We start from the raw sequence: 27,690 nt of genomic DNA, 5'->3' as shown, positions 1-27,690 counted from the left end.
CGCAGGGCCGTGACCTTACCCAAGGTCTCCTGGGCCGGCCCCGGGCGCGCCATAGCCGCGGCCACGCGCGTTTGCCCGGACCGTGGAGACGCGCCCCGCCGCGGCCGCGCGCCCTACCCCGCCCCCTCCGCGGTCGCGCGCCGTCCCGCCCCAGCCATCGAGGCCCCGCCCCAGCCTCCGAGGCCCCGCCCCGCCGCGGCCCCGCTCCTTGCCCCACCCCAGCCTCCGAGGCCACGCCCCGCCGCGGCCCCGCTCCTCGCCCCGCCCCAGCCTCCGAGGCCCCGCCCCGCCGCGGCCTCGCTCCTTGCCCCACCCCAGCCTCCGAGGCCTCGCCCCGCCGCGGCCCCGCTCCTCGCCCCGCCCCAGCCTCCGAGGCCACGCCCCGCCGCGGCCTCGCTCCCTGCCCCGCCCCAGCCTTCAAGGCCACGCCCCGCCGCGGCCGCGCACCCTGCCCCGCCCCAGCCTCCGAGGCCCCGCCGGGGGAGGGGTCGCGGCGGCGGCGGCGGCGGCGTGACGGCCGCGCTCGGGCGGTGGGAGCCTAGGCTCCGGAGCAAGATGGCGGTGCGAGTGCTGCGCGCCCGAGGAGCGGCGGCGGCCGGCGGCCTCCTACAGCGGGCCGCCCCTTGCAGCCTCCAGCCCGGGCTCCGGTGAGCAGCGCCGCCCTCTCCGGGCGCGGCTGGGGAGGGGCCGCGGGGCGAAGGCCGAGGCCGCTGCCCGGCTCTGCGCCCCGGCCTGGCCGCGCTGTGGGGAGGCGGGGTCGGGGCGCGCGCTGGCGGCCCGCGGCCTCCGCGGGCTCAAGGTCATCGCCCGCCGCGGGGCCCGCAGGCCGCGCCCGCCCGCCGCCACGCAGACCCCTCCCCGGCCCCGCGGGACTTTGACCCAGCCTCGCGAGCACCCGAGGCCCAGGCCTGACGCGGCCCGCGCTCCCCGCCCGGCCCCCGACGCGGCCGCCAAGGGTGGTGGAGAAACCGGGTCACCGTCCCCCGAGAGCTGGCCTTGCCGGTGGTGGGGACGGAGCGCGAGGTCTCGGCCCCTGGGACAGCCTTGACTTGCCCTTGAAACCAGTGTATCCAAAACGATTGCCAGCTGCAACACTTGCAACCGAAGAGAAGCTAGGTTCACACTGAAACTTTTTCCGAACTTCCTTCTTTGGATTATGTTCGGGTGTCAGTCACCCGACACTGCAATGTGCCATCCCCACATCCTGCTGGCTTGCTTGCTTTTCTCTCTCCCACTGGGTCATTTTAGTGTTGCCCTTTGGCTGATGATAGCAACTAATGAGCCTCTAGAAAATAAGTCTCTTTTAACAAGAAAGCAACAGAACTAGCTTTTTGTTATTTATTTTATAATATGTATTTTTTGTGCCGGTCCTGGGGTTTTGATTTCAAGGCCTCCCTTAGCTTTTTTGATCAAGGCCAGCACTCTACCACTTGAGCCACTGCTCTACTTCCAGCTTTTTGGTGGCTAGTTGAAGATAAGTCTCATGGACTTTCTTCAGGGGCTGGCTCTGAACCGCAGTCCTCAGATCTCAACCTCCTGAGTAGCTAGGATTATAGGTGTGGGCCACCTGCCCTGTTTTGTTGTGTTGTTTTGTAGTGCTGGAGACCAAACTTCAGTATGAGCTAGGGAGCTTTAAATAATATGGCTTATTTAATGTCATCATAGTAGAGACCTTAAGAAGTAGGTAGCCCGTGCGTCTTAGGAGGTGGACCTCACAAAAGGCCAGAGATGTAACTAAGAAAGGTGTTTGAACCCTTCTCTGTGAGGCTGCAGGCTGTTTCCAAGTTGATTTTTTTTTTTTAAATTATTGTTTTCTGTGCCAGTACTGGGACTTGAGATCAGGGCCTTTTCTTGCTCAAGTGTGGAAACTGTGAAATTTGCAATGGCAGATTGCTATTCACATGGATAAAACCAGCATGATCCCCTCAGGTGGTCTGGGCTGCAGGTTACCAGCAGTAAGACAATAGGCAGGCTACATTCTGATGGATATGTGGGCTTCTTTATGCTGCTATGTATTTGATTGAAATTTTTCATAATGATTTTTAAAAGCACAAAGGTGGCTTGAGGAGAGTATAGATGATAAGGAGGCTGTGAAACAAGCCTGGCATGTGAGCATTTGCAGGCTGGTAGAGGTGAGGTGGCCAAGGAGTGTGGTGTGTGACTGCTACCAGAGGAAGGTATCTCCAAGAGGCCATCTGTGTCAGGACTGCTAAAAGGTCAAGCAGCATGACAGAAGGAAACTGGATTTGCCAACAGGCATGCTTCGGTGACCCTGCAGGGTCAGTTTTAAAAAGCAGTGCGTGTTTGTGGATATACCAGCCTCTTATTGGTCCAAGCACAGCCAAACCCAGAGTTCCCAGCTGCTGACTGCCCTTGATGAGTGTCTCACAGGTGCTGGAAGGCTTCTGCATCCAGGTTTCACTCCTGCTACAAAGCCTGCTCCTCTTTAGTTCCCTCCAAAGAAACATCTTTGGTTCAAGCCAGAAACCAGCAGGTCCTCCTCAAGCCGTCCCTCCCCACATCTTTTGCCACAGTAAAAGTCAGTTCTGTCATTAGGACATCTGCATTCCACCTTTTCCATCCCATGGCCCTCTTTTCAGCCCCTGGCAACACTTGTTTGAACCACTACAAAGAATATGGTCTCGAACCTATCGTAAAGAGGACAGCTGAAAAATTCTAACAGGACATTGCACTTTACAGCGATCTCTATTACACAAACTCTGAATGGATCCTAATCCTTTTTCTCTGTCCTCCCCCTATCCCCCAGCCAGGAAAAGCTATAGAAGACATTTGGAAGACCACTGGGAGGGAGTGTGGGTATTAGATGTTGTGGAATTATTGTCTTTCTCAGTGTATTAATAGCATTTTGGATTTGTCTTTGTTTTTAGGCGATCTATGGTGAAGTATTTTGTCCATACACGGTTTGCAAATGCTTGTGTAAAAATTAAAAAGTAGGGCTGGAGGCATGGATCGGTCATCTCCAACCAATCAAGTGTGAGGACGTGAGTTCAAGCCCTGGTACCAGAAAAATAAATAAATAAAAAGTAAATAGAAATTGAAAGTGGTAACAGGTTCATTTTTTTAAATCTATATGCAGGGTATTGATGATCCTTTCTCAACTTCTCTGTGAAATATTTCAAAATGAAAGGTGGGTAAATGGGTCTCTGCAGCATAGAAGTCAGATTTATTGGAGTTTTCACAGAGGCTTTGTGGTAGGGAGTGGGGTTGGGTAGCTGCTGCTAAAGCGCAAAAGTTTATTGGAACAGGTGGTGTTCACAAGTGGTGTTTGCAAGCTCCTGGCTTTGGCACATAATCCTTAACATGCCCTTCTTTTTCCACCTGACAAATTATCTTCAAGACTTTGGATCAACAAGTGCTTCAGCTAGTTGTTCTAACTTCCTCCCAGCTAACCTAGACTCCTCTCTTCCTTGCCTTTCTACCACAGGTTTCTCTGATCCCTTGCCTCACACTGGGCAATGATTCAACATGCCCTCCTGTGGACTCAGCACTTTGAAGTCCAAGCTTGACTGTTTCTTCTTATCCCCAGCTGGCCCAGGGCTTGGCACATGCTGTACACCCTTAGTAAATATTTGAGGGTCAAATGAAGGGAGCCCATGATGCTCCTGCTGCCTCTTGATCAATTCAGTAGACTTCTCTTTTCCATTTGCTCTAAGTCTTATCATCATTTTACACCCCTGATCAGGACCTGTTTTGCCCTTTTGGAAGGGTTTCTGTTTGTTTTTGCAGGGCCAGAACATGAACTTGAGGTTTGGAGAGTGGGCTAGGCTAGCACTCTGCCACTGAGCTGCATACCCCAACTGTATTTTGGATGTATTCAAAAGAAAGTTCCTGCTTAGCCCTGGACCACCCTTTGCTCACCCAGTGAATGTTCCTGTATACTTCATGCCTGTAGCTGCTGGGCATGGCAGCCACAGGGAGCCCAGGACCCATGGTGGCTGCTGTCATCTGCTATAGCACTGCCAGGCTGCTGCATGCACTATTGAAAACCTGTGTATGCTGTGCAAGAGCCTGACTACTGACTACCCTGCTCGCCTTTACCCTGGGGTTACATCTCTCTTCGTTCCCTCCCTCCACCCCTGCTCTCCTGATCTATGCTGATTCAGAAACAGGCCACTCAAGTGCTTTGTACATGCTGTTCTCTTTGACTGGAGATTATCACCTGCCTTGTTTATCTGCTCACTTCTAAAACAGCTGAACTGTCTCTCCTGGAGTCCATTCATTCCTCAGAAGCCATAATTTGTTCCCTTAAGCATCTACTCTGTGTGTGTGTGTGTGTCTGGCTGGCTGGCTGTCTCTGTCTCTGTCTGTCTGCGTCTACAGCATCTGGGTGGTTGCTAGTAGTATTTTCTTTGTAGCTGAGCAGGCTCAGTATCTGATTCAAATGGATGCCCACAGAACCTCACCCCCTCATGGTTATTCTGCTTAAAGTTTTGTAGACTGTGGTTGGTGCTCCCTCCTCTGTTGATGTTATAGGACCACTGACATTGGCAGTCATCATTGTCTATAAAGGACCTACACCTCACCTGCTTTCTATTACTCTGACAGCCATTGCTGTAGCTGCTTCTACCTCCCTCTAATTGAAGACTGGGATCATCTGTAGAGTAGGCAGCCTCAGTCACCTGACATTCAAAGGGTTGCAAAGCTTGTGATCAATTGAGAGCAATGCTGGAGCAGACTGCTTTCATTTGTCAAAGCAATTGCTACCCAAGTTATGAGCGTTTGAGATCTTTAGTGGTAGAGAGGAGAGTCTGCTTTCACCCTGCCTTTCTGAAGACCGAGATTCAGAGATTCTTATACGTGTCCAAACCTGACTTTTCCTCTGCTGGGTATGTTCTGTTTACAAAACATTTCCATATCCCTAATGTCATGTGTAAAGATTCTCATCATAATTTTACCTGCTTGCCATTCTACCTCATGAGATATTAAACATCTAAAAATATGGCACATAGAAGCAAATTTGAATGTTTTTTTATTTGTCACTTGTATTTATAAATCTATAGATATACTATACTATAGATATACTTTTTTCTTTTTTGTGCAGGTCTGAGGCTTGAGCTCAAGGCCCGGACACTATCTCTGAGCTTTTTTTGTTCAAGGCTTAGTTCTCTACCACTTGAGCCACAGCTCCACTTCCAGTTTTCTTTTTTTGGTAGTTAATGGAAGTAAGAGATAAGAGTCTCACAGACTTTCCTGCCCTGACTGGTTTTGAACCTCAGTCCTCAGATTGTATCCTTCTAGGTATCTGGGATTACAGGCATAAGCCACCAGCGCCTGGCTGCTTATATTTGTGTTTGAACTCAGGGCCTTACTTTTGCTTGGCTTGCTTGATTGGCACTCTCACTTGAGTCACACCTCTAGGCCATTTTGCTGGTTAAATGGAGTCTCTCAGACTTTCCTGCTCAGGCTTATTTCAAACAGAGATCCTCCAGATCTCAGCTTCCTGAGTATGTTGGATTACAAACATGAGCCATCAGCAACCAGAAAATGGGTTTTGTTGTGGGAGTTTGTTTAGCCAGTCCTAGGGCTTGAACTCAGGGCCTGGGCACTGACCCTGAGTTTCTTTTGTTCAAGGATCACTTGAGCTACAGCTCCACTTCCAGTTTTTTTTGGTTTTTTTTTTGCCAGTCCTGGGCCTTGGACTCAGGGCCTGAGCACTGTCCCTGGCTTCTTCCCGCTCAAGGCTAGCACTCTGCCACTTGAGCCACAGCGCCGCTTCTGGCTGTTTTCTGTATATGTGGTGCTGGGGAATCGAACCCAGGGCCTCGTGTATCCGAGGCAGGCACTCTTGCCACTAGGCCATATCCCCAGCCCCACTTCCAGTTTATTTTGTAATTTATTAGGATAAGAGTCTCACAGAATTTCCTGCCTGGGCTGGCTTTGAACCAAGATCCTCAGATCTTAGCCTTCTGAGTAGGTAGGAATATAGGTATGAGCCACTGGCACCTGGCAAATTTTTTTTTAACTTAATTTTATTGTCAAGGTGATATACATGGGTTACAGTTAGATATGTAAAGTAATGAACACATTTCTTATCCAGTATTGTTACCCCCTTGTTTTTCTCCCACTTTCATGGTTTTATTTAATTTATTTATTTATTTTGCCAGTCCTGGGCCTTAAACTCAGGGCCTGAGTACTGTCTCTGGCTTCTTTTTTGCTCAAGGCTAGCACTCTGCCACTTGAGCCACAGCGCCACTTCTGTCCATTTTGTATATATGTGGTGCTGAGGAATCAACCCAGGGCTTCATGTATAGGAGGCAAGCACTCTTGCCACTAGGCCACATTCCCAGCCTGCTCATGTTTTTATTTTTATTTATTTATTTATTTATTTTGGCCAGTCCTGGGGCTTGGACTCAGGGCCTGAGCACTGTCTCTGGCTTCTTTTTGCTCAAGGCTAGCACTCGGCCACTTGAGCCACAGCGCCACTTCTGGCCATTTTCTGTATATGTGGTGCTGGGGAATCGAACCCAGGGCCTCATGTATATGAGGCAGGCACTCTTGCCACTAGGCCATATCACCAGCCCCATGTTTATGTTTTTATTTTTATTGAAATAAATTCATATGGAGAGTTGCCTTCTTCTTGAAATTCAGTTTATTTTTTTCTAATCAAAGAACTAATTGTGAAAGAGAAACACTATATGCTTTTGGGTTTTGTTAAAGATAAGTTTTCATACATAATGTCTTCAATTTTGGAAAACTTTTGTTTAAAAAATAGTTTTAGAAACTTAATCTGGGGGCTTGAGCAAAAAGAAGCCAGGGACAGTGCTCAGGCCCTGAGTCCAAGCCCCAGGACTGGCCCAAAAATAAAAAGAAAAGAAAAGAAACTTAATCTGTATGGTAATGGCTTACCATAGATCAGGTACTCTCCTGAGTGTGTTAAGTGTGTTCTCTAGGAGCATATACAAGTGTGAAACACCCTCCAGAATACAACCACTAAATAAGGGATTCTAACATAGGGTAAAAGCAAAGTAGAAGAGTCTCCAACTTCTTTTTCAGACACATTTAAGACCGTCCATTTTTGTTGCCTTGACAAGAAAACTTTGCTGGTTACCTGTGACGTGTCTGTGATCCTGGTGACTCAGGAGACTGAGACCTGAGAATTGACACTTGAAGCCAGCCCAAATGGACAAAGCCTTGAGGTGCTTATTTCCATTTAACTAGCTAAAACCTGAAGTAGAGCTGTGGCTTAAGTGGTAGAGCTGGAGTTCAAGCCCCAATACTGGTACAAAAGAGGGGTAAAAATAAAAAGTTAGTGCATGCATACGTGAAATTAGAATACTACTACTTCTAAAATACATTGTTGCATAAATCATAGGAATTTGTGTTATTCTAACATGGAATCTAAGAATTCATCCCAAAAAGCAGTGGGGAACTTGTTTTCATGAGGATATGAAGTGATCCCATTCCTTTTAATAATATTTTTTATTTGTGGTGTTCCTTAATTAATAGTGCACCTTAAATTATCTGTGTTTGGAGAAAACTGTAAGGAATGCAAATGGTGAATGTTTTTGTGCGTTTAGTTTCCAGCACTTAGATAAATATAGTTGCCTATGGTAAATGAACAGTGTAATTGCTGGGACAAAATCATGTGGAGCTAAATTCTGACAAAATATTACACTGTCCTGTAGGTTATCCAAGTTTGTGTTCTCACCAGCAATCCTGTGAGTGTTAAGTGGGCACTTACAGCTTCATGGTTAAAGTATAGATCATTACTTTAGCCAAACTTTGCACATATTTTCAATGTTGCTAGGAATCCAACCTAGAGTCATGCATGGGCAAGAGCCTGCTTTATGACCCATATGCATCCCAGCCCCCATTCTAGCCACCTTTAAGTGTGTAATTCAGTAGCATTGGTTGTATTAGCTATATGCTGCATAATCATAACCTTTACCTGTTTTGAAATCTCTTTTTTCTTTAAGAGGTATTATAGTTTGGACTCACAGATTCATTGCTAGGCAGGTGCTCTCCCCCTTGAGCCACTTCCTCAACTCTTAGGGTTTCATTGATATTTTTGCCCGAATTTTGATTTCCCTTTATTTATATCTCCTGAGTATCTGGGATGACAGGCACACATCTCTATGGCCAGCTACTGGTGAGAGGGGGATCCCCCTAACCTTTTGCCTGAGCTACTCTGAAACCTCACACACGTTATATTAAAATGACACACAAGGGCTGGGAATATGGTTTACAATAGAATGCTTGCCTAGCATGCATGAAGCCCTGGGTTCGATTCCTCAGTACTGCATAAACAGAAAAGGTCAGAAGTGGCGCTGTGGCTCAAGTGGTAGATAGAGTGCTAGCCTTGAGCAAAAGAAGCTGAGGGATAGTGCCCAGGCCCTGAGTTCAAGCCCCAGGGTTGGCAAACACACACACACACACACACACACAATTTATCATTGGGTATACAATTTTTTAAGTATACAGTTCACTATCGTTGAGTATATTCATATTATTTCAGCCATCACCACCATCTATCTTCAGAGCTTTTTTCATCTCTCACCCCACCCACCCCCAGCATATCTTTGCACCAACAGATTGGGCCAGGTATCCATGTTTAGAATTTCTTTGTCAAAGTTGCCCTGGGGGAATGGAAGAGCACAGCTGGAATTGTGCTGTGGGGCAGGAGGCTGTCCTGGTGGTGTCTCTCCGCTGCTGCTCTTGAGCATGCACGTGGCTAAGTGAGGTTGTGTGCCTGGGTTCAGGGCACAGATCAAGTGCCTAGTGCAGGCTTGACGACAGCAAGGTGGCATGTGATTTGACCTGTTGGATGAGACTCACTGTTGTGTTTGTTATTCCACAGGGGAGTGACGTCATCCGATAACAGGCCTCGAGAAGACAGCTGGTTAAAATCTTTATTTGTCAGGAAAGTTGACCCCAGAAAAGATGCTCATTCTAATCTCCTAGCCAAAAGGGAAACAAGCAGTCTGTACAAATTACAATGTGAGTAACAGGTTTGATGTTTCATGGCTGACTTTGTTTGTTTATTCAAACAAATTTATTGTTGAATTTTTCTTTTGTTACAGTTCACAATGTTAAACCGGAATGCCTAGATGCATACAACAAAATTTGGTGTGTATATTGAACTATTTTTTCCTTGGGGGAAAAACAATGATTTTAGTATTTTTTGGTTCAGCTAATTCTTGATAGGAGAGACTGGCCATATTTTATCTCCTCAAGACCTTGAGTTCACCAGGCAGGTACTCTGCCACTTGAGCCACATCCATATTCCTTTTGGCTTTAGCTATTTTTTTCTGACAGAGTCTTGTCTTTTTGTCTGGAGCCTGCCTCAGACTTTGATCCTCCTCCCTGAGCCTCCCATGTAACTGAGATTACAGATGTAACCACCACACCTGCCTTATTTGTTGAGATGGGTCTCAGTAGCTTTTTTCCCCCTGGTCTAGCCATAAACCTAATCATCCTGATCTCCATCTCCCAAGTAGCTAGGGTTACAGGTGTGAGTTATTAGCACCCAGCTGTTTATATTTAAGCAGAGTTGTTTGGGCTTGCCAATGTATTTTGCTTTTAAGCAGTCACTCAGCTAACCCCTCACATGGTCTTATCAGACTTTAGAATGTTACCAGCTTTTGAAGATTGGAAGGGACCTGGCAAGCCCATCTAATCACCTGCTTCTCCAGTGCTTGAGACTTTTCGCAGACCTAGGAAGGTCAGGAGACAAATTATGCATAAATAAATTCCATCTCTGAACAGCTTTGAGGGTTAAAATTTTGAACTTGCATCCCTGTGGTCACCATTGTTGTCAGATTTCCTCCTAAAAAGACTGGCACATGAAAGTTCTGCAAAGAGTTGGGGTTATTCCTGTAATCTCTGAACTCTGAGGAAAGTTACCAGTTCAAAACCAGCGCAGTCCACATAGTGAGAGTGTATCTTTAAAAAAACAAAAAATCAGCAATAAAGCTGGGCTGCACATACCTGCAATCCTAGCCCCTCAGGAAGCCAGCCTAGGCAGGAAAGTCTGTAAGACTCTTATTCCCAAATTTCCTACCAAAATACCAAACTGGCTCAAGTGGTAGAGTGCAAGCCTTAAGCAAAAAGCTCAGGGACAGTGCTCAGACCCTGAGTTCAAGCCCCAGGACCAACACTGAAAAAAAGAAAAAAAAAACAGTATCCTATACATATGTGATTATCACTGTTATTTCTTTTTTCCCAAGTTTTCCCTTTTCCAGAATCTGAGGTCCCTGAGCTGATTGTTATATGAAAAGACACATACCTCGGATAAAATTTGGGAAAATTTAGCTGATAAGTTCGTAGGTAACAAAGTAGCATTTTAACACTGAGTTATGAGCAAATACAAGACATAAACCTTTTAACATCTGCTAGTTTCATGAGAAAGCAAATGATTTTTGTCTCCAGAACATGACAAAATTTTCAGAAGCAAATCTTTTTTGTCTAATTGTTTAGTTTTTTTGAGGTATTTGGTCAAATGTAACATTAGCATAGAATTTCTTGCTCACCTAAGCATATCTTTCTTTCTTTCTTTCTTTTTTGCCAGTCCTGGGACTTGAACTCAGGGCTTGAGCACTGTCCCTGTCTTGTTTTTGTTCAAGGCTAGCACTCTACCACTTGAGTCACAGCACCACTTCTGGCTTTTTCGGTTTATGTGGTGCTGAGAAATCAAACCTAGGACTTCGTGCATGCTAGGCAAGCGCTCTACCTCTAAGCCACATTCCCAGCCCCTCTCTTTATTTAAAGATGACGTGAAACAGAATAGATGTTTATCTCTCTCTTTTCTCATAGAATGAAGTTTTCTCCACACTACGTTTTTCTATGCTGGCTTGTCTTCATCCCATTCTTACTATTTCACTTCCTGTCTTGTTCTGCCTGTCCATGTTGGTATCAGCTGCGTTGCTCTTACTTCAAACTCAACAGGAAAAACTACCTTCCTGTCAGTGCTATCCCCTTACCTGTGCTTCGACCTGTGACTAGTCCATCACTGAGGCTTCGTTCCTCATCCAGTGATGCCTTTGGGTTCTCTGCTTGTTTCCTTCTCTTCTGCCATCTACCTCTCAGGGCCTGCCAAGCTCCATTCCCAAGTTCACCTCCTTTCTGACTGCCTTTCTGGGCCACTTTTCCTTCTCAGCAACCCACTATCCAAAAGCATGTCCGATGATCTGCTAGAGATCCATTTGCTCCCTCATGATTTTTTGTTTTTGTTTTTCCTTCTTTTTTTTTTTTTGGCCAGTCCTGGGGCTTAGACTCAGGACCTGAGCACTGTCCCTGGCTTCTTTTTTTGCTCAAGGCTAGCACTCTGCCACTTGAGCCACAGCGCCACTTGAGCCACAGCGCCACTTCTGGCTGTTTTTCTGTATATGTGGTGCTCGGGAATCGAACCTAGGGCCTCATGTATATGAGGCAGGCATTCTTGCCACTAGGCCATATCCCCAGCCCTTGTTTTTCCTTCTTTTCTCGGACACTTCTAGTTTCCAGAACATACAGACTTAAGTCCTGCCTGGTTTTCAGGGGCTTTTATAATGAGATTCTGCCCAGCCTATCTAGTTGCAGGTATAAGTACTGCCTGCCCTACAGCCTCCATTCAGGTAAGGGCCATGGCTTGCAGGAGCAGGTTTGGACCCCCAGCAAAGAGTACCAACTATATTGTCCATCTGTGACTGTCTTGGTGAAAAGGTAAGGCCTTCCAGCAGCTCCCAGTGCCTCTGTAAACCCCACCAGGTCATCTGAACTGACTGTGTCCTCTGCATTGGCTCCCATTCAGAGTTGTTTGCTTCCTGCACATGTCATGTGCCAGAAAAGAAATTCACGTTCATTTGTCTAACATGATCCATCCATTCACTATGGATTTCATCAGTTCCATTGTTTTTGAATGTCCCTGGGTTACACATCAGATGTGGTATTTTTTGGATTTTTTTTTTGCCAGTCCTGGGCTTGAACTCAGGGCCTGAGCACTGTCCCTGGCTTCTTTTTGCTCAAGGCTAACACTCTGCCAACTTGAGCTACTGCGCCACTTCTAGCCTTTTCCATTTATATGGTGCTAAGAAATTGAACCTAGGGCTTCATGTATATGAGGCAAGCACCCTACCACTAGGCCATATTCCCAACCCATCAGATGTGTTTAATCACAATTAAACTTGAATTATTGAAAAACTGCACCTGGTGGTCATCCTGGGTCATGAGCATGTAGGTTTTCTGTCAGGCAGATAGACACAGGCCTGGAGGAAACAGAGCTCTCCTGTGTTCATACACACCTGGTACTGGCCACTGCTTCCTGTGAGACTCTATTTCTGATCTTGATGTCCTTTTGCATCTATTGTGGAATCAGCACTGTATATTTCATCATCATTTTTCTACTCAGATCTTCTGTGGGTTTGAGCTTTTCTACAGATGTGCAACAGTTGTGCCTCTTGTTCTTGCCATTCCTTGCACATTAGCCTCATCCCATGGGAAAGCCCAGCTCTTATCTGTTAACTCTGCCTGCTATGCCAATTCTGTTGTCTGACTCTCCTCCCATTTTGATGTCTTTGTGTTCTTAATTGTTAGAACCAGCACAAGAGAGTTTTTGTTTTGTTTTGTTTTGGTGGTTGTGGGACTTGAACTCAGGGCCTGAGCACTGTCCCTGCACTCTTTTCGCTCAGGGCTAGTGCTCTATTAGTTTGAACCACAGTGTCACTTCACGTTTTCTAGTGGTTACTTGGAGATAAGAATCTCAGGGACTTTCCTGCCCTGGCTGGCTTTGAACTTCAATCCTCAGATCTCAGTTCTCAGTCCCCTGAGTAGCTAGTATTACAGGCGTAACGCCAGCAGAGGGCCTTTTGTAAGCATCACGTTCCTAAGCAGTGCTTTTTCCCTGAAACAGCAAGAAGTCCTGCAATCTGAGAACCTTTGCTTCTTCTTTATCGTGTTTCTTTTTTTGTTTTTTGTTTTGTTTTGTTTTGTTTTGTTTTTGGTCAGTTTTCTGGTGGTTAATTGGAGATAAGAGTCTCATGGACTTTCCTGCCTGGGCTGGCTTTGAACTACAGTGCTCAGATCTCAGCCTCCTGGGTAGCTAAGATTACAGACGTGAGCCACCAGCACCCGACTTTTTTTTTTTAATTTTTATTAATTAAATTTTGTTGACAAGGTGTTGTGCAAAAAGGATACAGTTACATAATAGGGCAGTGAGTACATTTCTTGTGATATCTTACACCCTTGTTTTTCTTTCCCTTCCCTAGATCAGGTAGGCATATATACAATACCCGGTGTACTAAAAACTTATACAGTAGCCACATGTCATATGCCAAAGGAAATTCACTTAGAACTTTAAATTTAACGTCAACAATAGAGTTTGCTTATCCTTGTCTTATATGGTCATATACACATAGCTATTGAGCTATTGTGATCCACTGATAGGTCTATTTTAGACCTTTTTATGTTTAGTAGTAGTTTGGTTTTAGATACATAATGTAAGGTCGCTGACCCAAACCTGTGGAAATACCATTTGACAAGAAGTTTTTTGTTTCACAGACCTGGTCTCTACTGTCTTCCCCCCAGCCCCCAGCATGCAACTTCTTTATCGTTTTCATACCTTTATTGCGGCCCACTCTTGTAGACAGCTGGGGTTGAAAGCTAAGATTTTGCTAACTGAGGTGATATTGTAGAACAGAGTTCAACTTAAAGGTTACCTTTGGGGCCTCATTTTATCATAAATGTATCCTGAGATCAGCTGTCAGAACCCAGAGTAGGTGGTCTCTTTCTTTTTACTGCTTGGATGGCCCACTGGTAAATTTCCTTGGTTTAATTAGTGTTGCTATTTCTTCTCTTTAAGTCAAGAGGTGTTACCAAAGATTCACGAAGACAAGCATTACCCTTGTACTTTGGTGGGGACGTGGAACACGTGGTATGGCGAGCAGGATCAAGCTGGTAGGAGGTTTTTGGAATAAATACATTTTCCTTAAGCCTTTTTGTACTCATTTAAATAATTATTTTCTAATTGAATACTTATTTTTATAATCAGAGGTTCAAGTTTCAGTCTAATCTTATAGCTAAAGTAGTTTCTTCAGTAATTTATAAAAAGCAACTTTATTGTATTTAATGTTTTAACCCATTATTAAGACTTTATAATGCAATTTCTGGGTCAATTATAGGGCACATTACATTTTGTTTATTTGTTATTTAACTCGCGTCACTATAGTACATGGAACATTAGTTTTGCACTATATTTTTGTTACACATCTCTAGGATATTTTCCTGATTAGGATATTAAGAAACTCTAAGTGTGTGCTGTCTTTTAAAATGCTTTTCAGTCCACCTATGGCGATATGAAGGAGGCTATCCAGCCCTCACGGAGGTTATGAATAAACTCAGAGAAAATCAGGTAATGATTTTGAAAAAAGGTGTGCTTATTCAGTCTAATGATATAAAATGTGTTAGTATAGAATTAAATTACTTCTCTCTTTAATTTTTGTTAGTAAACATTTTGGGGTTTTTTGTGGTAGAAATTTCTGATGTTTCAGACTGGGACTTGAACTCAGTATCTGACACTTGCCAATTTGCTGGTACTCTACTACCTGAACCATGCCTCCAGCCCCTAAGGGTTTTGTGGTGGGGAGAGGGGATTTTTTTTCTTCTCTTAAATTATTTTACTGTGTTATAATGTGATATACACAGGAGTTGCCATTTCATAAGTCAATTTGTGGTAAAAAAAATTTATGGTGGAAATTTGTGGTAGAAATTTGGACTCCTGAAGTATTTAAGCATGAAGTTAATATTTCATGCTTAACAGTTTTAGTATTATTAAAATGACAGCTCTTGTTATAAAATTCTAATTGTAGCCAGGCGCTGGTGGACTTAACACCTGTATTCCTAGCTTCTCAGGAAGCTGAGATCTGAGGATTGAGGTTCAGCGCCAGCCTGGGCAGGAAAGTCCATGAGACTCATATCTCCAATTAACCACCTGAAAACCAGAAGTGGCGCTGTGGCTCCAAGTGGTAGAGTGCTAGCCTTGAGCTGAAGAGCTCAAGCCCAGAGTTCAAGATCCATGACTGCTAAAAAATAAAAAATTTAAAAATGAAAGTCCAGTTGTACTTTGAAACTAATAAGCCAGTACATTGAGGCCAGTGCATCTGCAAGGTGAACACAGGAAGCCCTGGGTTACGCAGTGCACACCTGCCTCAGGAAAGGTCAGCACACGTGTGACTCATCTGGCCAACTTTGCTATCCGCCCTCCCAGCACTACTGCAGCTTGATCTCGCACATGCTTGGCAGACACTCCACCACTGAGCCACATCTGCAGCCCATTGAGTAAGTTTGAACAGCCATGCGTCATTAGGAAAGAAAGCCTTCCATGGAGGCTCCCACAGAAGTATAAATGTCTTTGGAGTAGTTTTGTGGCCTCCATTCCGATGTGATCCAACACTGCTTATGGAAATTTAAAAATTAAGTTTGTAAGCCAGGCACCAGTGGCTCATGAATGTAATCCTACCTACTTAGGATAGGCTGAGATCTAAGGATCGTGGTTTGAAGCCAGCCTGGGTAGGAAGGTCTATGAGACTTCTGTCTCCATTTAATCACCAAAAAGCCAGAAGTGGAGCTGTGGTTCAAGTAGTAGAGTACTAGCATTGAGCAAGAAGTTCAGGGACAGTACCCAAGCCAAAAAGCTCAGGGAACAGCATTCAGGTCCTGAATTACACACACACACACACACACACACACACACACACACACACACACACACGTGTTTACATTGCCATTTAAATAATCGGGTGACCATGTTTGTTGTGCATGTCTGGACACAGCAGTGAGAGTGAGTGCTGCTGCCCCTCACATTGGTTTGACAGGTAGAGAGGATTGTCTCAGGCCATCTGAGACCTTGGGATACCGTATTTATGACAGTATTGTGTGACACATCACCGTTTCTAAACTATATCTATATGTAAGAATTACAAGATCTCATAAGAGTATCTTTTCACCCGAAGGAATTTGTGAATTTCCGGAAGGCAAGAAGTGACATGCTTCTCTCAAGGAAGAACCAGCTGCTGTTGGAGTTCAGTTTCTGGAATGAGCCTGTCCCACGATCAGGACCTAATATATATGAACTCAGGTCCTACCAGCTCCGTGTAAGTATGGAGGCAGGAAGAAGAGGAAGCCTCCCATTGCTGGTAGTTAACCTGGAGTGTAGATTCTGTTGTGGAAGTTAGCCTTAGAGTTTGAGTTGCCTGATTTTCTCTCTATCTGGTTCTCCTATTTCTCATTTTTTCTATTCCACTATGCTCTTCTGTTTGTATGCTCTTACATAAAATGTCTATTTGATTTTTTTTTAAACTTGTTTTGTTTTTGTTGCCAGTCCTGGGGTGTGGACTCAGGGCCTGAGCACCGTCCCTGGCTTCTTTTTGCTCAAGGCTAGCCACTCTACCTCTTGAGCCACAGCGCCACTTCTGGCTTTTTTTTTTCTATATATGTGGTGCTGAGGAATCGAACCCAGGGCTTCAGGTATACAAGGCAAGCACTTTACCACTAGGCCATATTCCCAGCCTCTATTTGATTTTTTTTCCCTAAATAATATTTTTGGTTTTTTAAGAGCAAAGATCTCAGTCAGGCCCCGGGTGGTTCATGCCTATACTTCTAGCTACTCAGGAGGCTGAGATCTGAGGATCTTGCTTTGAAACCAGCCCAGACAGAAAAGTCCACGAAACTCTTATTTCCAGTTGATAACAAAATACTGGAGATGGAGCTGTGGCTCAAGTGATAGAGCACTAGTCGTGAGCACAAACGCTCAGAGACAGCACCCTGGTCCTGAGTTCAAGCCTAGGCTCAGCGGGAGCGGGGGGGGGGGGGATAGAAAAGTGATAGAGCTAGAGAAAAAGAAACAGGTCTGGACCTAAGTATGGACCTAAGTCTGGTTTTGATAACCATAAGTAGGTTAACATTGTACATTTGTCATCTTAGTCTATGAAGCCGTGAAATATCATTTCCTTTGTAGAATGAGAATAAGTAAATAGTCGTACTCCTGCTTCTCTATTTTTTCTTAGAAGAGCTAACCAAATCTTTAATCTCTTTTCAGCCAGGAACCATGATTGAATGGGGAAATTACTGGTGAGTAGATCATGGAGGGTGATTTTATGGGTTTTAGTAATACATTATCTTAAGCCACAATGTGAATCGTAAAAAAAAAAAAAAAAAAAAAAAAATCTAAGGCTAATGCTATGACTTGAAACTAGACATTTTTTCCCTTTGTATCTTTTCTCACTATGTGCATGTCTGACCTCAAACTCCTGGGCTTGGGTGATTCTCCTATGTCAATCTCCCAAACAGGCATGGACATGCGCCACCACTCCCACAAGACATACTGAGCCCAGGCTCTTGCATGTGCTAGCTAGCCATGGAGAAGATTGAGAAGTGGCCAATGAGTATATGAAAAAATTCTCAGCATCAGTAATCATAGGAGAAATGAAACTCAGAACTAAAAGGAGACACCATTACCCACTAGGATGGCCACTGACAAAAAGAACAGAAATAACAAGTGTGAGCAAGAATGCAAATAAATTAGAACCCTTGAGCACTATTCTAGGAATGAAAATGCTATGGCACCATGGAAAACAATGTGGATATCCTTCTAAAAACTTAAAAATGGAATCAGAGTATGGTCTAAGAGGCCTGTGTCTGACACCACAGGCAAAGGATTCAAGGCAGAAATGCACCCCACATTCCTCACACAGTGTTCACAATAGCCAAGAGGTGTAAGCAACTCAGCATCTATCAGCAGATGCATGTATAAAGGAAATGTGGTTTACACACTGAAAATCTTGCATCCTTTTTTAAAAAAGGCTTGAGGATATTATGTGAACCAACCTCAGTCACAAAAGGGTGAGCAAGGTATAAGTTCACTCCTGAAAACATCTGAAATACAATCATAGAAACAAAAACTGAAAAGGTGGTGGGGGAGGCAGAGGAGCTGGTATTTGGTGGGTGACAAGACTCAGATCTGCAAAGTACAGAGTTCTGTTGACATGTTGTACAGAGATGTGCTTACACTTGACACTAAACTGCGCACATGAAAATGGTTAGAATGGTAAGTTCAGTGTTGACCTTTTCCCACAAACAAAGTAAGTAAAATATTAGTGTTTTAAAACAGGGTCTTGGCTGACCTTGAACTCCTCCTATCTCAGCCTCCCTAATGCTAAAATTACAGGTGTGCACCACCAGGCCTGGCTGAAAAGATCTTTTTAAGTGGGAAAATTACTGAGATGTGTGTTTCACTAGAAATTTTGTGGCTCAAGCGTGTAAGCCCAGCTAACTGGAAGGTGGAGATGAGGCAAATTCAGTTTGAGGCCAACTCCGGGAAACAGCTAGCAATCCCATCTGACCAATAAAGCTAGGCACGTTGGTGCATATGTCTGTAATCCCAGCTACACAGGGCCAAGGCTGCACTGGGCAAAAATAAATAAATAAATAAATCTGAAAAACTTAAGTAAAACAAAAGGGTTTGGGATGTGGCTCAAGTGATAGAACATCTGCCTATAAAGTATGAGGTCCTAAATTCAAATTCCAGCACCACACTAAAAAAAAAAAAGGTATTCCATATCTTTAGTATTATAGAAATATAAAGTAAAGCTGCAGGGATGAAATTGCTTCAGTGCCCACTGGATGGCATAAGTAACATGACGGATGTTAGTGATGTCCTCCTGGGGTAGCAGGCATTTATAGCTTCATTTACTGCTGACGGGAAAGTGAAATAAGGCATCCACTGAACGGAGACAGTCAGCTTTTCAGAAAGTGTACGTAGAGGGACATGACTGCTGAGCGCCTGAACCAGTAGAAGAGGCACTTCACAGCCACACAGGTGTGCACATGGACGCCCACAGTACACTCCATAGCTGGGTATGTGGTTAGTATTAAATCTCGTTCACCAGGGGATGCACAGGATGTGGTGGGTTCGTCAGTTACTTTTGCTTTAGTGTATAAAGCCAGTTTGGCATTCCATTTATATTTTGGCACATAGGTAACTAAGATGGTGATATCTTCAGTACATGCCTCTGATTATTACCAAGCTAAGGCAAGTATATTTTCTTTGCCTTCTATGACTTAGAAAAAATGAAGAATGAAATGAATCATCTGGAACCTGTATCACTAGCAATGAAAATCTTTTTATTTCCTTCTGAGCAGAGTCACAATGCACATTACATTGATTTGCTTGATTTCAGTAATCCATTGGATGTGTAATTTTTGTGATGGTACTGATTACAATTCCCAACAAGAAAATACAGGCTAATGAATGCCATGCTGTTTCTGGATCACCTTGAGGGCAGTGGCCAGGGTCCTCCCTTCACCACGGAGGAGCCTGAGGTTGGGTGTAGGTACAGCTGTGGTATGGCGTTTCCCCAGGGCTCGTCGACGGTGGGAAGCCAGTGTGACTGAGGCTGGGCCAGAGCTCAGGCAGCGTTGACCGACATGTTTAGATGATCCACGGTGAAGAGGAGTTCATCATAGATTCCAGCCATGCTTGTGGTAGCAACCCTCCCTCACTTTTACCTTTTACTCTAGAAAATTGCTTTGGGAAAAATAATTTTTAAACATTTTTTAGGAATTCATATTACATTACTAAGTATAAAAGTAACATGGCTGGTGTACTATGAAAGAAGGTATAAAAAGAGCTAGTACATTTTGGCAGTGGTAAATCTTTTATTTATTTATTTTTTTGGCCAGTCCTGGGGCTTGAACTCAAGGCCTGAGCACTGTCCCTGGCTTCTTTTTTTTTTTTTTTTTTGGCCAGTCCTGGGCCTTGGACTCAGGGCCTGAGTACTGTCCCTGGCTTCTTCCCGCTCAAGGCTAGCACTCTGCCACTTGAGCCACAGCGCCGCTTCTGGCCATTTTCTGTATATGTGGTGCTGGGGAATCGAACCTAGGGCCTCCTGTATCCGAGGCAGGCACTCTTGCCACTAGGCTATATCCCCAGTCCCCCCTGGCTTCTTTTTGCTCAAGGCTAGCACTCTACCACTTGAGCCACAGCGCCACTTCTGTGTTTTTCCATATATGTGGCGTGAGGAATCGAACCCAGGGCTTCATGTATGGGAGGCAAGCACACTACCACTAGGCCATATTCCCAGCCCCAGTGGTAAATCTTGAAAAGGTTTCTGTTTTTTTATATGGAATCTCCCTATGGATCCCAAACTGGCCTTGAACTCATGATCTTTTTGTCTCAACCTCCACAGTGCTGGGATTACAAATGTACCAACACACCAGGTACAAAAAAAAATAAAAAAAAATTGAATGCCTTTGGCTCATACCTGTAATCTGAGATACTCAGGAGGCTGAGATCTGAGGATCACAGTTCAAAGCCAGACCTGGAAAGACTCTCATCTCCAATTAACCATAAAAACAAAAAACAAAACTGGACGCGGAGCTGCAACTCAAGTAGAACACTAGCTTTCAGCAAAAGAAGCTAGAGGACAGCACCCAGGGCCTTAGTTCAAGCCCCAGGATTGGAACACAAACAAATCTTAAATTTTTCTTTTTCCTTTGTGCTAGTACCCAAGCATGAGCCTACAGCCCATGCTTTTTCTCTCATGGCTGGCTCTCTACCACTTGAGCTATGTCTCTAGCTTCCAGCTTTTAGCTAATTAGGGGTAAGAGTCCCCTGGATTTGTCTGCCTGGGCTAGCTTTGAACTGTGATGCTCATATCTTAGACTCCTGCATAGCTAGGATTATTGGTGTGAGCCACCAGCACCTAGCTGTGGTGCCCATGTTTTTGTGCCAGTCCTGGGGCTTGAACTTAAGGGCTGGGTGCTGTCTCTGAGAATTTGTGTTCAAGACTTGTGCTCTACCTCTTAAGCCACAGCTCCACTTCCAGCTTTTTGGTGTTTAATTGGCGATAAGAGTCTTGCAGACTTTCCTACCTAGACCGGATTAGAACATCCTCAAATCACAGCCTCCTGATTAGCTAGGATTATAGATATGAGCCACCAGTGCCCAGCTAAGGTGCTCATTTTTAACCAATGTAATCACAGCTTTATGTATACTAAGTGCCTATTGTGTATGGAAGACACACAGGGTGTCTTTAAATACACATTTGGCCAGCCCTTGCCCTGGAGACCGTCCTGATGGTGTGCTAACAAGTTCTGCCCTCACACTTCCAGCCACTGAGTCTCACAGCTCACTCAGTGCCTGTGTCTCTTTTTGGCTTCTTCTGTTTCCACCCCCATTCTGCAGTAGTGGTGTTGGGCTCCTTTGTCTCTGATGCCCTCAGGTATCTTGGGGCTGTACCAGATTTCCCCCCACCTTCTCCCAGAGTGCTCTTCGGAGAAGCAGTTCTGTTTGGGTTGCCTGGTTCCTTCCCAATCAATTCTCCAACTTTATGTCAAGAATTAGTGGCAAAACCAAATATCCTTATGTTGCTCTTTTTATTTGAAATAATTACATCATACATTGTGTAGCTATAGAAAGGTATATTTACATTTTATATCTATTAAAATTGCTTTTGATTGCACTCTGATAACTTCGTAGCAACTTGGTAATTGGTTTTTGAAAAATGAGGCTTCATTCTATACAGCTTTCCCTGGGTGTGAGAGAAATGTAGTCTCCTGATCTACTTAGACACCTCCCCTCCCTACTTAGACACAGAAACCTATCCACCTTAACAGCTTGCCCTGCCTGCAGAGGGCATGGGCCAACCAGTCCATTTAGACTTGTCTTTCCTCTTCCAGGGCCCGTGCGATCCGCTTCAGACAGGACAGTAACGAGGCAGTGGGGGGCTTCTTCTCTCAGATCGGGCAGCTATACATGGTGCATCACCTCTGGGGTATGTATGTTTCCCTTCATTTTGAGTTTCTAGGATTTCAAATACATGGCTAATTAAGTTCAAATTGAGGTCACAGTGTGATTGAACCTTGGAGGAACCTTAAAGTGGAAACCATAAACAATAGGGAGATTCTGGGCTGGACAGTAAATACTGGGCTGTCTTCAGAGCAAGACTGGGACATGGCCAGGTTAAGTGCTGAAGTCCTGAGTTCAGTCCCCAGAACCACCAAATATGTGAAAGCAGAGGTCCTTAGAGCCATAGCATGCCAGCGAGGAGAGTGGCAGGAATCAGATGAAGAGAGCAGCTGGGGGAGGGGAAGGGATTGAAGCCAGTGCATGCCATTGTCTCCCTCACTTCCTTCCCAGACCATCCTGCCTCTCACAGAGAGGCAATTTCCCCTGGTCTACCCTTCCCACGAAAGGAAAGTCTCTGCCTTTTCCATCCCTACTTAGCATTTTTTGAGGGAGTTTGAATTCCGGGCCTAGTTATTGCTAGATAGGAGCTCTATCACTTGAGCCACACACTTTAACTCAGGGCCTGGCCCCTATCCCATGATCTTTTTAAGTGGCTAATTGGAGATAAGAGTGTCATGGACTTTCCTACTCAGACTGGCTTTTAACCATGATCTTCAGATCTCAACCTCCTGAGTAGCTCGGATTACAGGCATGAGCCATGGGTACTCAGCTTGATATCGTGCTTTGTAAATGTTGAGCACATTTATATATATATTTTTTTGTGGTATTGGGGATCAAAACCAGAGCTCCTGCTTGCTAAGCACATGTTCTACTCCTGAGATCCACTCCTAGCCCAAGCTGAGCAAAGTTGAACATAATTCTATCTGCCTGAAAGCATCGGATATGAATTACGTGTTAACTGAGGAAATTCCCATGGTTTGAAAAGGGGTCTTGGATTTACTGAACCGTAAGGCTTTACGAGCAGATCATTTTGCTTCTCCCACAGAACCTACTGTAAGCTTTTTCTTAGCTTGATACTATCAGCTGAGTAAATGTGCCAGGCCTCATGCCTAGTCTTAACTCTTACTTCTCTGTGGTTATTTTCAAGCTTACAAGGATCTTCAGACTAGAGAAGATATACGGAATGCAGCATGGCACAAACATGGTTGGGAAGAACTGGTGTACTATACAGGTAATACTGTAACAGGCCTGGCTAGCTTACTGTCCTAATTACACTTTTTCACTCTGAAGCTAATATAAGTACTTTCCATATATAGTGTTGCTAGGATGTTGAAGAGGTTGCAAAGATGAGAAATAGCCAAAATTTTAGTACTTCCTTGACTTTCTTTAAAAAGATAATTCATTCTTTTGTTTTGCTTTTTTGTGCTAGTAGTGGGCTTGAACTCAGGGCCTGAGTGCTGTCCCTTAGCTTTTGTGCTCAAGTCTGGTGCTCTACTATTTAAGCCAGAGCTCTAGTTCCAGCTTTTTTGGCAGTTTATTGGAAATAGGAGTCTCATGGGCTTTCCTGCCTGGGCTAGCTTTGAACCCTGATCCTCAGATCTCAGCTTCCTGAGTAGCTTACAGCCATGAGCCACCCATGCCCAGCTATCCATTGTTTTAACTATGTTTGTTGCCTGGTATATTGGATATTATAAATTTTGTAATAGCACAGTTTTTGTAGATTTCTATAGTTTTTGAAAATTTGTAAAACCAACTTTTTTGTTTTGTTTTTTGCCAGTCCTCGGGCTTGAACTCGGGGCCTGAGCACTGTTCCTGGCTTCATTTTGCTCAAGGCTAGCACTCTACCACTTGAGCCACAGTGCCACTTCCGGCTTTTTCTATATATGTGGTGCTGAGGAATTGAACCCAGGGCTTCATGTATGCGAGGCAAGCACTTTACCACTAGGCCATATTCCCAGCCCCTGTTTTGGTTTGATTTTTTTGGTAATACCAACTTTTTTTTTTTTTTTTTTTTTTGGCCAGTCCTGGGGCTTGGACTCAGGGCTTGAGCACCGTCCCTGGCTTCTTTTTGCTCAAGGCTAGCACTCTGCCACTTGAGCCACAGCGCCCCTTCTGGTCATTTTCTATATACGTGGTGCTGGGCAATCGAACCCTGGGCTTCATGTATACAAGGCAAGCACTCTTGCCACTAGGCCATATCCCCAGCCCCAATACCAACTTTTTTTAAAGTTTCCTTTTTTCATCAAAATTGCCAGTTCCTAAAAACATTGCTCAGTACATCAATTAAAAAGTATATCAATTTAAAAGAATAATTTGGGCTAGGACCTAACCCGTTGTTAGAGCACTTTAATAGCATATTCAAGGCATTGAATTCATTCCCTAGCAATGAAAACAAAAGGGGGTGGGGAGAAAAGGAAGGAGAAGGAGGGAGAGAAGGATTATGACAACGACAACAACTTGCCAGGCACCAGTGGCTCTTGCCTGTAATCCTAGTTACTCAGGAGGCTGAGATGTGAGGATCAAAGTTCAAAGCCAGCCCAGTCAGGAAAGGCTGTGAGTGTTATCTCTGATTAACCACCAGAAAACTGGAAGTAGGGCAGTGGCTCAAAGTGGTAGAGTGCTAGATTTGAGTGAAAAAGTTCAGGGACAGTGCGCAGGTCAGAGTTCAAGCCCCAGGACCACTACCACCAACAAAAAAAGACCAATTGTGAAATAAACTTAGTAAGTTAGACTTTCCAATGTAAACATCTATGCATATATGCATATAGATATTATAAAATTTGGCTGGATTTGTATAAACACGAGTTAAAACAACCCAATGATCCTGAGATAAAATAGAATCATGTTATATATCAATTCTATTTAAACCCATATACTTACCAAAAAAATGAAAGTGTAGGGCTGGGAATGTGGCTTAGTGGTAGAGTGCTTGCCTAGCATGCATGAAGCCCTGGGTTCGATTCCTCAGCACCACATATATAGAAAAAGCCAGAAGTGGTGCTGTGGCTCAAGTGGCAGAGTGCTAGCCTTGAGCAAAAAGAAGCCAGGGACAGTGCTCAGGCCCTGAGTTCAAGCCCTAGGACTGGCAAAAAAAAAAAGTTAGTTAAAAAAATAAGGTACAGTATATCTGTTCCTTTGTACAGGACACATTCAAATATATGATTACTTGATTTTATATAAATTTATTTTAGAGCCAAGAACCCTTTGAGAAATCACCTTTTCTCATAATATGGGCTTTCCATTTCCCACAAGTAAAACACAACCCCAGGAAGGGTGTGTTGATTTCCATAGCAGGATGCTAGCTTACTGCTTGACAGTCTGTATATTTCTGCTGAGATCAGTCCTGCTGTGTCCTCTCAGCACTGCTAACCATGTGTTTGTTGTGCATTCACCACGTCTGGAGGAGCACAAGCTCAGTAATCTTGACCTGTTTTCAGTCCCACTCATTCAGGAAATGGAATCCAGGATCATGATCCCTTTGAAGACTTCACCCCTCCAGTAACGCTGCAGAATCTGTGTGCCTATATAATGCGACAGGTGCCTGTTGGGAATTAATTGTGAGAAAACCGAGGTATACACTGCTGTACATAGCTTCTAAGGGGCCTTTTTTCTTTAAAATTCATCACAGGAAAGGAAACCATTACCGTGTGGCTGGTGATAGGCATGCTCATGTCCTGTCCCATCCCTCCCCCTCCTCCAGGAGGGGCTCCAGAATAGAGTCTGTCATCTCTGAATAAGATTCCAACCAACCATGAAAACCGTCAGCCATTTCTTTCTTAGTAAGCACTACCTTCTATAAGCACAGATTTTGACAAACTTCTTGTATCAGGAAGAAATTCAAATTTTGTCATGTTTCTCAAGATTTTCTGAGTCTCAAACTAGGAACAAGTTATGAGTGTACCCAATAGCTGAGGTTGTTTGAATTCTGTATTCAGTCAGCCTCATAGCCTGTCCTCACCAGTGTGGTAATGGTGGATGAGGTATATTTTATCAATATCTGTGCTGCGGTCTCTGTGAGGGGAAATTGCTTGAACCTATGTATCATGTGACTGAAATGAAATTGCTTGAACCTATGTATCATGTGACTGAAATGAACACCAGGAAAAGGCTAGTTTTATTTGTGTTTTTTTTTTTTTGCCAGTCCTGGGGTTGGGACTTGGGGCCTGAGCACTGTCCCTGGCTTCTTTTTGCTCAAGGCTAGCACTCTACCTCTTGAGCCACAGTGCCACTTCTGGCTTTTTCTGTTTATGTGGTACTGAGGAATCGAACCCAGGGCTTCATGCATGCAAGGCAAGCACTCTACCACTAAGCCACATTCCCAGCTTCTTATGATATTTTTCTATAAAACAGGTAGCCCTTGGAAAAGAGGCTTACTTTTGTAAGCAGTCATTTAAGACCTTAGACATCTCTGGTTAATGTTAGCCAGCCACTGCAAACACTTCCAAGGTCATGGGTGAAGGGTGGCCCATGTTGAGACTTAGCAGAAAGCTGCAAACTGTGTCTAGCTCTGTGTGATTCAGTTTTTTAAGTAGTGTGCCAATTTTGTGATTAATCATGTGAAAGTCCTATTAAACTAAAAAATTATTTCTACCCCATAAATTGAGGAATTATGTTTAAAATAAAGTGTGAATAAATAAAATGTCAAGCTTTTACATTCGAGTCTTTTTCTCTGAGCACATAAAAATGTCAATAAAACCCTTTTCACTTTCACATACTGCATGTTAGGATATTTTTATGACTTATGCTGACAAGGAATCCCTGTGTTGAGGGACACATGGTGTAGTTAGGTGGTATAGCACTTGCCTCGCATGTATAAGGCCCTCAACTCAACCCTCAGCACTACAAGAAAAAAAAATGAAAAGACAATTTTTTTTTTCTACAGCTATACCACTTTGAGCCATAGAGCCACTTCCAGTTTTCTGGTAATTAATTGGAGATAAGAGTCTCATGGACTTTTCTACCCAGGCTGGATTTGAACCACTGTCTTCAGATCTCACCCTCCTGTGTAGCTAGGATTTCAGGCATGAGCCATCAGTACCTGGCTAAGAAAAGGCAATTTTGTCTGCAGGGTTGTGTTGCACACACTTCTGGTTAAGATGAAGGTTTTTATGCCTGGATCCTGCACTTGTGCAAAGTACAGTGACCCCTGGTGGCAAACAACATCAGAATCTTGCAAGGAAATGTAAGTCACCCGCAAAACAAATTCTGACTGATGAAAAGTAAACAAGGAGGAATTATGCTTTTTTTTTCTTTAATGAAAGCCACTTTTTTGCACAGCAGTAAGATTTCATCTATTCTGAATTAATGTTAACACTGATCCCATGTTAATAAGTACTAGCTGGGGATGGACACTATTGGCCATGGTAAATTTTTAACCCTAGCAACACACAAGATAAAGAATTTAGAGAAAATCATTGGCCTGGGCTCGGCGTTACCTGTGACCTCCCAGTCAGAACATCCATGAGCATCTGTTTCCCATCTGCAAACAAGACCACAGCAGAATTTCACACTGCTGATCTCAGGGATATAAAAATACATTAGCCAACCATGTGGGCTTCAGGCAGGAATGAGAAGTTTATTCCAGACCGCTGGCCCCCAGCACAGGTTGGGGACACGTGGGAAAGGGAGCACTGGCCGCTGGGGTTAAGTAGGGAAAGGATGTGGGGGGAAAATGTCTGGCAGGAAGAGGATTTGTAAGTACATTAAAGGTCTCTGTGGCCTCTGATTTCTCAGCAGCTCAGACTGCCCTAGGCGAATTAACTGGACACCTCCTGTTCCAACCACTGCTCCATAGATAGAAGCCAGGCTCTCAGGACCTGGTGACTAGGCCTGAGGCCTGCTCCTCAGTCCCCCCTTCCCTGTTGAGGCCTTTTTTTTTTTTTTTTTTTTTTTGTCTTTTTGTGGGGCTTGAACTCTGGGCCTGGGCACTATCCCTGAGCTCTTCAGCTCAAGGCTAAGACTCTATTACTTGAGTAGAGCCACTTCCAAGCCTGGAACTCTTGAGATCTTGC

The 27,690-nt window shown here is 44.4% G+C and overlaps 1 protein-coding gene across 2 annotated transcripts; it reads left to right on the top strand.

The window, feature by feature from the left end:
• The first annotated feature begins 482 nt into the window (after window positions 1-482).
• Nipsnap2 (nipsnap homolog 2) lies at window positions 483-25,767 on the top strand. Of its 2 annotated transcripts, XM_048329691.1 has the most exons (10): window positions 489-647; window positions 8,819-8,958; window positions 9,042-9,087; window positions 13,796-13,890; window positions 14,274-14,344; window positions 15,945-16,085; window positions 17,030-17,061; window positions 21,670-21,764; window positions 22,827-22,910; window positions 25,117-25,767. In XM_048329691.1, the coding sequence occupies exons 1-10, from the start codon at window positions 556-558 to the stop codon at window positions 25,179-25,181; spliced, it is 861 nt and encodes a 286-aa protein (XP_048185648.1). In that variant the 5' UTR covers window positions 489-555; the 3' UTR covers window positions 25,182-25,767. The 2 variants fall into 2 exon arrangements, with proteins under 2 accessions (XP_048185657.1, XP_048185648.1); XM_048329700.1 differs by lacking the exons at window positions 9,042-9,087; window positions 14,274-14,344 and having other exon boundaries at window positions 483-647.
• Window positions 25,768-27,690: the final 1,923 nt, after the last annotated feature.

Source organism: Perognathus longimembris, chromosome 1 (genome assembly GCF_023159225.1).
Source record: "Perognathus longimembris pacificus isolate PPM17 chromosome 1, ASM2315922v1, whole genome shotgun sequence".
In the NCBI taxonomy this organism is placed as follows: Eukaryota; Metazoa; Chordata; class Mammalia; order Rodentia; family Heteromyidae; genus Perognathus; species Perognathus longimembris.
Note: the sequence above shows the minus strand (reverse complement) of the source record. Positions and strands in the feature narration are given on the sequence as shown.

Bases quoted from the DNA above. Each gene is read 5' to 3' on its own strand.
- Nipsnap2 (XM_048329691.1), top strand. From the start codon at position 556: ATGGCGGTGCGAGTGCTGCGCGCCCGAGGAGCGGCGGCGGCCGGCGGC. The intron at 648-8,818 runs GTGAGCAGCGCC...GTTATTCCACAG, and splicing joins AGCCTCCAGCCCGGGCTCCG to GGGAGTGACGTCATCCGATA. The intron at 17,062-21,669 runs GTGAGTAGATCA...TTCCTCTTCCAG, and splicing joins ATTGAATGGGGAAATTACTG to GGCCCGTGCGATCCGCTTCA.